Source organism: Salvelinus fontinalis, chromosome 9, assembly GCF_029448725.1.
Source record: "Salvelinus fontinalis isolate EN_2023a chromosome 9, ASM2944872v1, whole genome shotgun sequence".
Classification (NCBI taxonomy): domain Eukaryota; kingdom Metazoa; phylum Chordata; class Actinopteri; order Salmoniformes; family Salmonidae; genus Salvelinus; species Salvelinus fontinalis.
Window position 1 is genome coordinate 18,437,714 of NC_074673.1, and position 14,859 is coordinate 18,452,572.

At 42.3% G+C, this 14,859-nt stretch overlaps 1 protein-coding gene across 4 annotated transcripts in view; it reads left to right on the forward strand.

Annotated features, from left to right (window-relative positions):
• The first annotated feature begins 1,000 nt into the window (after nucleotides 1-1,000).
• LOC129862201 (serine/threonine-protein kinase WNK1-like) overlaps nucleotides 1,001-14,859 on the forward strand; it is a 57,782-nt gene continuing 43,923 nt past the window's right edge. For 2 of the 4 annotated variants that reach the window (XM_055933622.1, XM_055933625.1), the window contains exons 1-2: nucleotides 1,363-1,644; nucleotides 4,278-5,534. In XM_055933622.1, the coding sequence (XP_055789597.1) occupies nucleotides 4,752-5,534 (783 nt within the window). In that variant the 5' untranslated portion in view covers nucleotides 1,363-1,644; nucleotides 4,278-4,751. Of the gene's footprint in view, nucleotides 1,054-1,194; nucleotides 1,316-1,361; nucleotides 1,645-4,277; nucleotides 5,535-14,859 lie in introns of those variants that run through there. The other 2 variants (XM_055933623.1, XM_055933624.1) reach the window with 2 other exon arrangements.

The window sequence follows — 14,859 nt, forward strand, 5'->3', positions numbered from 1 at the left end:
TCCCTCAGTCGAGCAGTGAATTTTACAGATTCAACCACAAACACCAGGGAGGTTTTCCAATGCCTCGCAAAGAAGGGCACCTATTGGTAAAAAAACAAACAGACATTGAATATTCCTTTGAGCACGGTAAAGTTATTAATTATACTTTGGATGGTGTATGAATACACCTAGTCACTACAAAAGTAATCGGCGTCCTTCCTAACCCAGTTTCCGGAGAGGAAGGAAACCGCTCAGGGATTTCACCATCAGGGCAATGGTGACTTTAAAACAGTTGCAGAGTTGAATGGCTGTGATATGATAACATTGAGGATGGATCAACATTGTAGTTATTCCACAATACTGACCTAATTGACAATGGGAAAAGAACAAAACCTGTAAAGAATAAAAAATGATCCATAACATGCATCCTGTGGGGTATGGGCAGCTGTATTATTGGGGTGGGGGCATAAGGGGCATGTCTGATCTGGGAGGGCCTATATAGGGTGTGGCCAAGGTTTGTTTGGGGGCGTCTCGGCTGGGGATGTGGGTTCGCTTGGTGCAAGTTCTTTGGGAGGGTGTCTCACAGGTCTGGGTGGGGTGTCTTGCTCCAGTGTGAGGTGCTGGGGCTGCGGTTGAGGGTGTCATCCTTCAGTGTCCTTGCAAAAGTTGTGATTGCTGCCTTGTAGAGGTGGACCTGGTCGTAAAGGCTGTTCAAGTCCAGGGTGTAGTGGTGGGCCAGGTAGACATTAGGTTTTGAGGCACAGTCCTGGGAAATGCTTGCATTCACCAGTTGTATGGTGGCAGGGTGAACATATTTTTGTGGTAGCAGGATGGAGATGACCACTTGTGTGTTTTTTATTTTTTAAATTGAACTGTGTTAGGGGAAGTGGAAGAAGCTTTTTCAATCTCACTCACACATACAATCTGTATTCTTTGTCAAATCAGCAGAGGGCAGTGTTTACCTCTGGCCTGCCTTTCTAACCTATATTATGATAACGGTGAGGCCTCAAGCCCCCTATCCCTTGAACTAAAGTCGATTTAACTATCCCTGTACAATTCCAACAAACATGCATGGTATGTTTTGTCATTACTCTTCTTCTACATGATCTCAAACAAGTCATGATGCTATAGTTAATGGGAAATTATGCTGTCTAAAACTCTGCCTACATTTCATTTTTGAGCGCTCTTGTTTACATTTTCATAATCGGTTTACAGGTTATCGTCTCTCCGAAGCTGCATCACTTTTGCACAGCGCCATACAGATAGGATCCATTATACAATACGATTCTATTTCTATGGACAACACCAAATATGTTCTACTTGTGACAACACTGAGGTGAGTGTTCCTGTGAGGTCGCCATATTCAGTTACGCTAGCGGTGGTGTCTATTGACCACCCACAACGTAGCAGTAGCTATCTTGCCGCTAGTAGCCGGATGAATTTGGGGGAGTGCCTGGTTTGAAGCTATCAAACTGCCGTCGTTAGTGGGGAGGAGGCGGTTCTAGTCCTCCGCTAGCACGAGAGAAGACCCGCCTCATCTGGGAACGTTCCGACAGTAATTATTATACCTCAGTGATTCCAACAGGCTCCGTGGCTTTGGTAAACGTGTTAGAGTTATCTCACAGCTTGAAGACTATTTATGGATGGAAACTTGACCAAACGACGGTAAATGACACTACAAATGAACGTATTTATATTAGTTAAAGCCTACTATGGCGGGGAGTGAATCGCAGTTATGGCAACGCGGAACTTATATTCGATGTTCTATGCGGAGATAACGTTAACAAAGAACCCTCGATCCAGCTAGCCATAGCTAACGTTTATCAGACAGATTTTAAACGGTCAAGGGGAACATTCAATGTTCGTTTTTGTCTTTGTATTGATTTGTTTTATCGTTTCGATTTCTCGATTATGTATTTTGACAAACGACGCTATTCAATTGCTCTTTTACTAGTTGCGCTGGGGTAGTTAGCTAGCTGCTAACTAGCCGGCTAGCCGCCATCAAGCAGGAGAGTGTAGCTATCACTAAGGTTAGTTAGATAGCTACAAAGCTGCTGGCTTGCCGCCATCATCAGGCATAAGAGTGTAGCTATCACTAACGTTAGCTAGATACTAGCTAAATGCGCAATCCAACATGGAACGATGATGCCTGTGAGCAAGTTAACACTAACGTTTGTCCAGACAAAAAAAATAAATTCTTCAATTTTAAATATATTAACTACGTTAATGTGTGAAATGTTGTTTACTGTTTTCAATGTCAACTAGTTTACATTGATGGATGACATAACTAGCTAACGGTATATACCAGCAATGGCTAGTTAACGTCAGCTTCATGTTCTGTAATATTGTTTGTCGTAGCTAAGGCCGTTGTGGTAAACTAAAAGCCTTGTTATCTACAGTCAGCAGCCAGTCAAGTGTCGGCTATGGCTGTGCTCAAATGTAACACATGATTTTCTCTGCAAAACTCCGAAATTAATCCAAGCAGAGACGATGAATATGACCAGTCTCCTCTCTAGCCCAGTTAGCTACCATTCGTTTTCCTTTAGACCGCTCTGCAAGCGTTATATTGTCAAAATACCTTAGTTACTCCCCACGCGTGGAGATTATTTGTGTAGCCATTGTAATTTACTGCTGTCACGCCCGGTAGATACTTCAGAAAAATCTCTAAATAAAAATGTGTCTGCGCCAAATCCACATATTCATTAAGATTACTGTAAAAACGTCACCTATATTAATACTGTTGTACGTGATAAAATCAGTGATCTTTCGGGATACTGTACTGCTGCGGTAATTAGTCACTAATTATTCAGATTATTAGTTATTTTATTGGAAGTACTGAAGAGGTGGAAGCACGTCCACACTTTGTAAAAAAACAATACATATTCTTTCCTGACAATACAATTTTTGTGCTGCTTATGTTTTAAGACCCTTTTTGGAAGTACACACTGGCGTGAAAACAGTATATGACTACAGTTGCTCATCGAAACTCCATATTTGGTGACAAAGGAATGTATTTTGACCCAACAGCTGTTTTAATAGGAAAATGAATGGTACCTAACTGGGCTAGAGAGGAGACTCATCATAGTATCTGGGCAAAGAGGAGATGATTAATGATTCAGACTACACCTAGCTAGCAGATTGTAATGGGCTAATGTGTTTCTCCGTTAGCTGTTACTGTTTGGCCTAACACAGCAAATTTTCAACCAACCTTAACTTGGCTATGGTAAGACAGCCAAAGTCTAGTTGCAGAGGGTTTGTTTAAGCAATAAAGCAGGAGGCGGTGTGGTATATGGCCAATATACCACGGCTAAGGGATGTTCTTAGGCACAACGCAACGCGGCCTGGAGACAGCTCTAAGCCGTGGTATGTTGGCGATATACCACAAACCCCGAGGTGCATTATTGCTATTATAAACTGGTTACCAACGTAATTAGAGCAGTAGAAATACATGTTTTGTCATACCTGTGGTACCACGGCTGTCAGCCAATCGGCATTCAGGGCTCGAGCCACCCAGTTTATAATTGAATTTAGAAGATGCTCTGTTATTAAATTAATTTATCCATCTTTTCTAATTGAATTCTTCTTTCATTTATCGAGACAGGTGAGTGTCATAATGATATGCAGCACTTTGGGATGGACACCCACCTGTCCCAATCAATGAGAGATTTAAAATAGACAAGAAGGTGGCATACACGTTGTTGGATTACTTAATGGTGCGAAAAATGGAAACAGTTTAATAACAGAGCATTTTCTAAATTCAAAAGAACCCCCTGCAACTAGACATAGACTGTCTTCTAAACGTCCGTCTTCCAAATCGGGAATTGAGGAAGTATCGACAAGTTATGGTCGGTTGTAGGCACTGTTTGCCGTAGCACACAGAATTGATCAGCCAGCTGGAATAAATGGGCAATATTTTGAATAGCTTGACTGCACCACAAGCTAGTGAAGCTATTGTATTATGTGTGTTATGATATTTAGTTACGTAGTAGTACACTTGGTTTGCTGTGTATTGTAAAGCATGAGAACTGTCTGCACTTGACCACCATGACAGGGACACATCTTGTTTATATATAAATACTGAAAATTCACTTTGTAGTTTGTACTGCTTGTTAAAAACGATTTTAATCAGACACTCCTCTCCAACCTCTCTTTGCAGTCAGTGATGGAATTTTACCTGTTAAGTCAGGAGTTCCATATTTGTTGACCACCCCCTCACACAGTTAAACCAGTTTGCCCCTTTCCCCCTAAATTTCATTGCTGTACTGATCTCATCTGTCCCTGTTTCTTTCCCCCTGCAGTGACACTGGATCTCTGCTGGGAGTGTGTGGCCTGTCGTTGCCTGCACAGTGAGGCTTGGTGCCTGGAGCTGAGTCTAGCTCTTTCCCCCTCCCTTCTGGTGGCTCCTTATGCTGGATTGCAGCTGTACCCTGTGTCTTGCAGGATGGATGGTGTGGATCTAAAGGGTCTCGTGTGTTGGCAGCGCTCCCTGTTCTGTGACAGTGTTCTCTTCTTTTCTATTTACAAAAGAACACCCCCCATCCTCCACCCAGACTCTGAGTCCTGTATACCTAATAACTGTATTTAAGCAGCAGTCACTCAGGTAGGAATAGGAGAGGGAGATTTGCAAAACAAGCTCCTGTTTTAATTGGTCAGTCTTTTTTTTTTTTTTGACCACATAGATTTCCATTTCTTTCCAAAGCCTTTATGGAGGAAGTTTGAGTTTTCTTTTCTTTGTTGAATCATATCCGCTCACTATCGTTGGGGGTGGTGGGATGTCGGAAAAGCCCAACAACAAGATGGTTAAGTTCCTGACTCCCCTTCCCAAGAGTGGTAATGGTAACGGAAACAACGGGTCTGGCTCGGACTCGCCTGTTGGTGAACGGATGGCAGCGGAGGTGAGGCGTCGCCACCACACCATGGAGCGCGACCGTTGCGCCGCAGAACATCGACCATTCTTCCGTCGCAGCGTCATCAGCGACTCCAACGCCACAGCCCTTGACCTCCCCTTACCCAGTAAAATCCCTGTCCTTGCACCCCTGGTACCCCGCGTACGAGATGCCGCGCCCCGGCACTCTGGTGCACTCCCCACCCCAAGACCTGCACCCCGTGTGACTGTGAGGGAGGAGTTGGCTGAGTGCGAAGGTGGAGTGAAGGTGGATGTGGTGTCTGTAGAGCAGAAGGCTGCTGTACTACAGGATATCTGTGATGAGGAACCAGTGGTGGCTCAGCAAGCAAACAGTCTAGCTGCCCAACCTCTGAGCCAAACAACAGAACCTGAACCTGAGAGTGAGGTGAAGGAGACAGGAGAGGGTGAAGGAGAGGGGAGGGAAGCAGATAAGGAAGAGAAGGAGAAAGCCCGGGTAGAGGCTGAACTGAGAGAGGCGGAGAAGAAGGTGCAAGATGACATTGAGGAAGCCGAGACGAAAGCGGTGGGAACGTCGCCGGATGGGCGTTTCCTGAAGTTTGACATTGAGATTGGACGTGGTTCCTTCAAGACGGTCTACAAGGGCCTGGACACAGAGACCACAGTGGAGGTGGCATGGTGTGAGCTGCAGGTAAGACTGGGCTACATCTCAATACTATCTATGTAGCTTAACAAACTTGCATCCTCATTTCCCTCCATGAATACTGATATGAAAGAGCACCACTGATAAGCCCAGTTTTTACAAAATTGTCTCTTTAAAGGTTACCGGTTGATCCCTAATCAGACCCATACAAAACCTGTTGAGTCACTCATAACCTACAAAATCTATGAGAAGAATATACTAGTCTAATCTCAACCTGTTCTCAGAGCATTTTGTATTATTCTGTACGTAAATCATTAGTAGGATATTGTATGTTGAGTATCGTATGGTATGTATTAATTTGTGGATGTTCCTCATCCATTTAATGTGATATGTTACAAATTGCAATTTGTGCAATATGTTCCGAATTTGAAAAAAGTACAGTATGTTACGAATTCCAATTTGTAGCTGTTGGGCTAGGTGGCTACCGCTGATGTTAGCTAGTTGGCTAATGTTAGCTTTGAGTTAAGGTTAGGTGTAGGGTTAACTAAAATGGTTAAATAAAGGTTCAATTAAGTTGCAAGGTTGTCCTTGATGAGATTCGAACACGTGACCTTTGGGTTGCTAAACGTTTGCGTTATATGCCCACCCATCCATGCTGACTAACCACCCTACTTATGTTTTTGCCTTAATTAAGTAACCATCTGCCTTATGTAGCCATACCAAACATTTGACTTTCCCGATTTACATTTACTATGTCATGTCTAGTCTATGAGACGAGGCTGCTCATATTGCCAAGTCAGGCTAGGCCCAAAAGTCTGCCTTTCTTTTCTTCTGCGGTGACTATTGGCCTTTATGCTGTCTGAGTCACATTTGGGGCATTTGGACATTGTAACTGTCACCGGTTAAACACCTAAGGGTCTGTCAATCAGTCATAGTTATCCCTTCAGTTGTGGTGTTGCAAATCCAGTGAACACTGGACCATTTGAAGCCATTGGTTCAAAGTAGGGATTTACGATATATCGGTGAACATATTACATTTGGACGGTATTAGCTAAAAATGCCAAAATCGGTATCATCTTAGCTAAAAATGCCAACATCGGTATCGGCCCGATGTCTAGTTAGCTTTTACTTTGATAAGTCAAATAACATAGTTCTATTCTGAATTTGCATGTGCAAGCCAACTGCCACCACTACTATCAGTAGCATTGTCAAAGCTGTACAAAAAAGTCTGCAAACAAGCAAACACCGGCCACGAATGGTGTGTTAACAATACCGCGTTGATAATAAAGCATAATTTGTTTGACCGCAATGTCTGGGGTAGCTAGCTTGTTTTAGCTTGGTACCTAGCTAGCATCAATTAAACCAGCCTGAAAACAATGACCAGTAGAAACTGCAGTCATTTTCATTATTCTTAGCAATGATTTAGGAATCCTTGTAAGTATTAGGTGGGTTGTTGTTTGCCTATTGAAATTGAACTTCAATTCATGAAAATAAATAGCAAGCCAGCTACATAATCCTGTTGCCCAAAGCTAACGTTATAAGCAGCCAGCTAGCTTCATCTGGCTAGTGAGGCTCAACCTGCCCGGGTTATGTGTTGTGAAGCTAGCCACAAGAAGGATTAGGCACAGTAGTGGAATTTGAGGTTTGCCTTCAAAATAAAAGCACCTATTTGAAAGTGATGCAGAAGGTTACAATTGGTGGAATCATGCCATATTAGAGTTCACGCAAATATTATCATTGTAGCTCTTATCGCGGGACTGTGACTGTGTGAAATCACCTCCCCTGTCAGGCTATTGTGTGTTTTTTCTCCCCACCTTTATTTAACCAGGTAGGCTAGATGAGAACAAGTTCTCATTTACAACTGCGACCCGGCCAAGATAAAGCAAAGCAAAGCAGTGCGACACAAACAACAACACAGAGTTACACATGGAATAAACAAGCGTACAGTCAATAACACAATAGAAAGTCTTTATACAGTGTGTACAAATGGTGTACGGAGGTAAGGCAATAAATAGGCCATAGTAGCGAAGTCATTACAATTTAGCAAATTAACCCTGGAGTGATAGATGTGCAGATGATGATGAGTAAGTATAAATACTGGTGTGCAAAAAGTAAATAAAAACAATATGGGGATGAGGTAGGTAGATTGGATGGGCTATTTACAGATAGGCTTTGTACAGCTGCAGCGATCGATTAGCTGCTCAGATATCTGATGTTTAAAGTTAGTGATGGAGATATGTCTCCAACTTCAGCTATTTTTGCAATTCGTTCCAGTCATTGGCAGCAGTATTGACATTCATATTGTACTGTACAGCTTTACCTAAGGATTGGGGATCAATGAAATGGGTTATCAGTCTACTCAATAACCAAGCTATTTTTTCCCAAAGTCATCCTCAGTTAGACTCCAAAACATCCACGTAGTATTGTTTTTCCTCGGGAATAGTGTTCAATACACACAAGTTGACAATAAATATTGTTCAATTTACAGTTGTTTCAGGGTCCCGCAATAAGAGCTACGATGCTAATGTTCTCTGGGTGTCATTGAGTAGGCTGATACCCCATGTCATTGATCCACAATCCATAGGTAAACTGTAAAGTGAAATAACTATGCCCCCCAATGCAATGCTAAAGTATAATACATCCAGTGTGATTTCAACAGATTTGTCAAATGAACAAATGATTGTCTTTTGATTTTATATAACATTCCAACCTCGTTTAGCATGATCTATTCAATTATGGCATAATTCTACTATTGTGTATTCAATTGCATCACTGTCAATGACATTGACAGAATTATACAATTCTTTTATTTTGATGGCTAACCGCAAAGTCCACTATTGTGGCTAATCCTTATTGTGGCTAGCTTCACGTAGATGGGTCCAACCACCATTAATCAAATAAGAACTGTCTTATAAATTAGGGTTATTTTAGATGAACCCTAGCTATATAGTAGATATTTTAGATGAACCCTAGCTATACTACTGAAACAGATTATGTTTTTGTGGAAGAACATTGTTTGCATCCATGAGGTAGTTCGTTTTTTTTATGACCAGCACTGTAGGTGCGCGAGACAACTTTACCAGCATCATAGCATACAGTTGAAGTCGGAAGTTTACTTACACCTTAGCCAAATACATTTAAACTCAGTTTTTCACAATTCCTGACATTTAATCCTTGTAAAAATTCCCTGTTTTAGGTCAGTTAGGATCACCACTTTATTTTAAGAATGTGAAATGTCAGAATAATAGGTGAGAGAATTATTTATTTCAGCTTTTATTTCTTTCATCAGATTCCCAGTGGGTCAGAAGTTTACATACACTCAATTAGAATTTGCTAGCATTGTCTATGAATTGTTTAACTTGGGTCAAATGTTTTGGGTAGCCTTCCACAAGCTTCCCCCAATAAGTTGGGTGAATTTTGACCCATTCCTCCTGACAGAGCTGGTGTAACTGAGTCAGGTTTGTAAGCCTCCTTGCTCGCACACGCTTTTTCAGTTCTGCCCACAAATGTTCTGTAGGATTGAGGTCAGGGCTTTGTGATGGCCACTCCAATACCTTGACTTTGTTGTCCTTAAGCCATTTTGCCACAACTTTGGAAGTATGCTTGGTGTCATTGTTCATTTGGAAGACCCATTAGCGACCAAGTTTTAACTTCCTGACTGATGTCTTGAGATGTTGCTTCAATATATCCACATAATTTTCCTGCCTCATGATGCCATCTATTTTGTGAAGTGCACCAGTCTCTCCTGCAGCAAAGCACCCCCACAACATGATGCTGCCACCCCCGTGCTTCACGGTTGTGATGGTGATCTTCGGCTTGCAAGCCTCCCCCTTTTCCTCTAAGCATAACGATGGTCATTATGGCCAAACAGTTCTATTTTTGTTTCATCAGACCAGAGGACCTTTCTCCAAAAAGTACGATCTTTGCCCCCATCTGCAGTTGCAAATTGTAGTCTGGCTTTTTTATGGCGGATTTGGAGCACTGGCTTCTTCCTTGCTGAGCGGCCTTTCAGGTTATGTCAATATAGGACTCGTTTTACTGTGGATATAGATACTTTTGTACCTGTTTCCTCTAGCATCTTCACAAGGTCCTTTGCTGCTGTTCAGGGATTGAATTGCACTTTTTGCACCAAAGTACGTTAATCTCTAGGAGACTGAACGTGTCTTCTTCCTGAGCGGTATGATGGCTGCGTGGTCCCATGGTGTTTATATTTGCATACTATTGTTTGTACAGATGAATGTGGTACTTTCAGGCATTTTGGAAATTCCTCCCAAGGGTGAACCAGACTTGTGGAGGTCTACAATTTATTTTCTTATGTCTTGGCTGATTTCTTTTGATTTTCCCACGATGTCAAGCAAATAGGCACAGAGTTTGAAGGTAGGCCTTGAAATACATCCACAGGTACACCTCCAATTGACTCAAATGATGTCAATTAGCCTATCAGAAGCTTCTAATGCCATGACATCTCTTCTGGAATTTTCCAAGCTGTTTAAAGGCACAGTCAACTTAGTGTATGTAAACTTCTGACCCACTGGAATTGTGATAGTGAAATAATCTGTCTGTAAACAATTGTTGGAAAAATGACTTGTGTCATGCATATAGTAGATGTCCTAACCGACTTGCCAAAACAATAGTTTGTTAATAAGAAATTTGTGGAGTGGTTGAAAACGAGTTTTAATGACTCCAACCTAAGAGTATGTAAACCTCCGTCTTCAACTGTACGTATCGATGAATCGTTCTTACCTATGAAATAGGAGTGATTGTGTAATAACTACGTAAACAATTCATGAATGTGTTTTAATTATTATGTGACATGCAGTCCTGATTGGTCAACAAGCTTAGTTGACATGTATCTTTTTTGACACGCAACAACCCAAACGGTGTTCCATAGAAATCCTGTTTGAGAATGAAACGACTGAACAAAGAAACAGCAAGTAAGTGAAAGAAATAGGTTTTGATTGTTTTACTTGTAATGGGGATTTTTTGGGGGGTCAGTGTGTGTGTGTAACTTTTTATTTAACTAGGCAAGTCATTTAACAACATTATTTTTTTTACCTTGACTGCCTACCCCGGCCAAACCCGGATGATGCTGGGCCAATTGTGCGCCACCCTATGGGACTTCCAATCACGCCAAATGTGATACAGCCTGGATTTGAACCAGGGACTGTAGTGACGCCTCTTGCACTGAGACGCCATGCCTTAGACCGCTGCGTCCATGTGTGTGTCAACTATTTAACTGTACTAGAATGCTTAAGGCCGGTAAAATTTTAAATATTGGTATCGCTTTTTTTTGCAAGGAAAATATCGGATATCGGTATCGGCCAAAAATGTAATATCGGTGCATCACTAGTTCAAAGTGTCTTTAGCTCCATGAATGCGAGCTGTAGACTCCATATAAATTACATCCATCAAAGTAAGGATCTCTTGATGGATAGAGTGGTCCATTGTAATCGTAGAACTCATTCTTAAAAGGGAAATGGACAATCCAATAACAATGTTTCCCTTATAATTTTTTTCAGCAGCCGTTAGCATGGGGCGTGGGCGTGGCCAATTGCATGCACGGTCTCTGACCAAAGATTTTAAAGGTCCTCGTCTTGGCCACGGAGACACAATTTTGCGGTTTTAATGCAGATTTCGTGCAATTCTACACATTTTGCCATGCCGTGTTCTTATGCTATCTGTGACTCAAACATTCTAACAAAATCAATGGGTCCCCCATACATGACACTTATTTTTGTTTTTTTTCCTCAGGCTGTCTAGTTTTTATTGGTGATTGTTAGTTCTCAAAGAAGATCTTATTTAAAAAAAAATATATAGCTCCTTTATCTTTTCTTCATACTTTACATCCAGTTTAAGTTTACACTGACAACGTTTTACCATCTCAAATTATTATTAAAAAAAATAAAAAAGTATGTCAAAACATTTTTGCATCATATTTCTTGGAGCAGCGGCCCGCCACTGCTAAATGACTATAGGGGAAACAGAATAATTCTCCTGACATTTGCTGCTTACACTATTGGAATCTCCCTTTGTATTTATGATGGGCCTTATCTCCTTAGTCATGAGTTTCTGGCATTTACTCTTTGAGATCTATCCCGTTGCCAATAGAATATAATCTTACAGAGCTGAAAATATATTTTCTTTCAGGATGGACCTACCCCTTTCTGAATGTAAGGGTCTTGTTCATTAGTCCAAAAAGCAGCAAAGCTTTTTGAAATTGTCATATTCAGTCTTTGTTCTTGTTGATCCGTTTCTAAATCGTTTCATGCCTACTGGACCCAGTACTGTTCCTTAGGTCCACACGACCACACAACACCGGTGACTGGTTTGTCTTTGCATTCCAGTAGACTTTGTTCTCGTGGACCACAGCCAGAGTGATTTCCTCGCTGATTCAGTCTCCTGAGTCACAGCCACGGATGTTTCCCCTTTAAGAGGCCGGGCCTGATTTCTTCTAAAAGCGTTATTTATTTATTAGATGTTGACCTGGCTTCGGGCCTTAGTTAAATAGACCACCTGAATACAGTCAATAACACTTTCATTTCCCCCTGGAGTTTATTTTTTGACTCTGCGTCTTCTGTAACTCTGTAGTACTGTTTCTTGTTCTACTCCTTGTAGTGAAAGGGCTGCAGCATTCTGCTTTAGCTTAGTAGCTGTAGCTAAGGGTGATTCTGGCCAAGCCAAAGGCCCAACGATAGCACAGGCTCAGACGGGCTGTCTGCTTTTCCAGGGAAAAGGACAAGACGCACAGCAGAGGTTAACCCCATTCAGTACATGTATATTTATGTTGACTCGCTTTCAGCCTGTCAGAACCAGCATAGACCCCACACAACACACACACTGACAACACAGCCTGTGGAGATACTGCTGACACAGACCAGGCCCCTCCCCTGTCGCTCAGTGCAGAGAGACAATCCTGCACATGCTCAGTACGCTCCTGAGCTCAATGCTTGTTTGAATGTAAAATGGGTCAGATTCCTGACAGAGGCATTTCTAATCTTCTGTGTGAAGTACAACCGGTTTCTACCCATCCAGTCCCCCTTCAGCCCTCTATGCATCCACCCTCTCTCTCTCCCCTTCCTTCCTCCCGTTCCTCCTTCTCTCTTCAGCCCCCTCCATTCTTCAGAGATGATGTTGACAGTGGCATGTGACTGACTTAGTGAGGCATATCTCCACTATCTCCACAGGATTCAGACCTAAAGCATATAACTAAATCAAACTGCTCGTAAATGTTTTTGTTGCTTTGACTCTCAATATATTCTTGCCTTTTCGCCTTCATTTATGCTCCCTCTAACTTTCCATCTCAAACCTTTATCGTCCTTATTTTTTATTTAATTAGGCAAGTCAGTTAATAACACATTCTTATTTACAATGACGGCCTACCAAAAGTCCTGTAGAGAATGGATAAGTGTTTGGTTTGGTGAAGAGCATGTTGTCATCTCATATGAACATTCTCCGTGAGTTGCCTCATATTAATGCAACTATTACTCAGTCATTGTTGTGCACATCCGTGTTGAATGTGCACTGTTCTTTATCTGTGTAACAGGGGTCGCTGTAATACAGAGTTCTGCATTTTTCTTGCATAAAAAGAAAAGAGAACGCAGAAAGCTCTTGCTGCGTTTTGTAAACTCCGATCTAAAATGCTTCTTATTGTAATTTCTGCTCAGCTTCTGACTAATTTTGTACTTCCACTCGGATGAGAGATCTTTGCTCTTGTCTTTAGACCAATTAAATTCCTGCATTCACGAACAGGCATTCGATCAGCAGTAGGGTTGCACATTTTGGGGAATATTCAGAGGTGTAAACTTACCGTAGGAATTAAAGGGAATATATGCAAATTAATATACCATTTAAATGTAGATGTTTTTTGCATTGGATATATTTACCATATCATATGGAGACAAACATTTTACCTTATCATAGGTAGACATAATTGCAAATGATTAAATCCTTCAAATATTTTAAAAACAATTTCGTTAAGAAAATGAATTAAATGAGTTGACACTTCACATGGGCTGATTTCACTGAACAACTAAAGGGAATATTGAATGATCCCCATCGCATTTCCCAAAAACATTTTCAACATGCATCTGTAAAATGATAGTTAAGAAACTAAAGCTTTGGTTGTCTTCCTCTCAGGCTTCCATGTCTTCTCCCTGGACCTCCTCAATGTCCACCTCTTGAACATCAGACTAGGGCCTCATCTTCACTGTCACTTTCCAACCTTGTTGAGGATGGCTCATTGTCAGGCTCAAAAAGCCTAATTTGCCCGGATGGCCACCCCCTTTTCAACCCTTGTGTTGGTCAGCCTGTTGTGTGCTTTTTTGTGTGTTTTCCCAAACATGGACCAGTTGCGCTCTGAGGCGGCTGATGTTGGTGGGATTTAGGGGATGATGGAGGCAATAGGGGAAAGAGCCTCAGATCCACGAAGTCCCTTCCACCAACTTCCATATTGCATCTCCATCCCAAAGCCCTTGCTTGGAAGTGTACTTCGCCAGACTACCAAGAACCTTGTCCTCATCCAGGCCAAGGTAGCGAGACACGGTAGTGATGACACCATAGGCCTTGTTGATCTCTGCACCAGACAGGATGCTCTTGCCAGCATGCTTGGGGTCCAACATGTACGCTGTGGCGTGTATGGGCTTCAGGCAGAAGTCTTCATGCTTTTTGATGTACACTGCTCAAAAAAATAAAGGGAACACTTAAACAACACAATGTAACTCCAAGTCAATCACACTTCTGTGAAATCAAACTGTCCACTTAGGAAGCAACACGGATTGACAATAAATTTCACATGCTGTTGTGCAAATGGAATAGACAAAAGGTGGAAATTATAGGCAATTAGCAAGACACCCCCCAAAACAGGAGTGATTCTGCAGGTGGTGACCACAGACCACGTCTCAGTTCCTATGCTTCCTGGCTGATGTTTTGGTCACTTTTGAATGCTGGCGGTGCTCTCACTCTAGTGGTAGCATGAGACGGAGTCTACAACCCACACAAGTGGCTCAGGTAGTGCAGTTCATCCAGGATGGCACATCAATGCGAGCTGTGGCAAAAAGGTTTGCTGTGTCTGTCAGCGTAGTGTCCAGAGCATGCAGGCGCTACCAGGAGACAGGCCAGTACATCAGGAGACGTGGAGGAGGCCGTAGGAGGGCAACAACCCAGCAGCAGGACCGCTACCTCCACCTTTTGTGCAAGGAGGTGCACTGCCAGCGCCCTGCAAAATGACCTCCAGCAGGCCACAAATGTGCATGTGTCTGCTCAAACGGTCAGAAACAGACTCCATGAGGGTGGTATGAGGGCCCGACGTCCACAGGTGGGGGTTGTGCTTACAGCCCAACACCGTGCAGGACGTTTGGCATTTGCCAGAGAACAC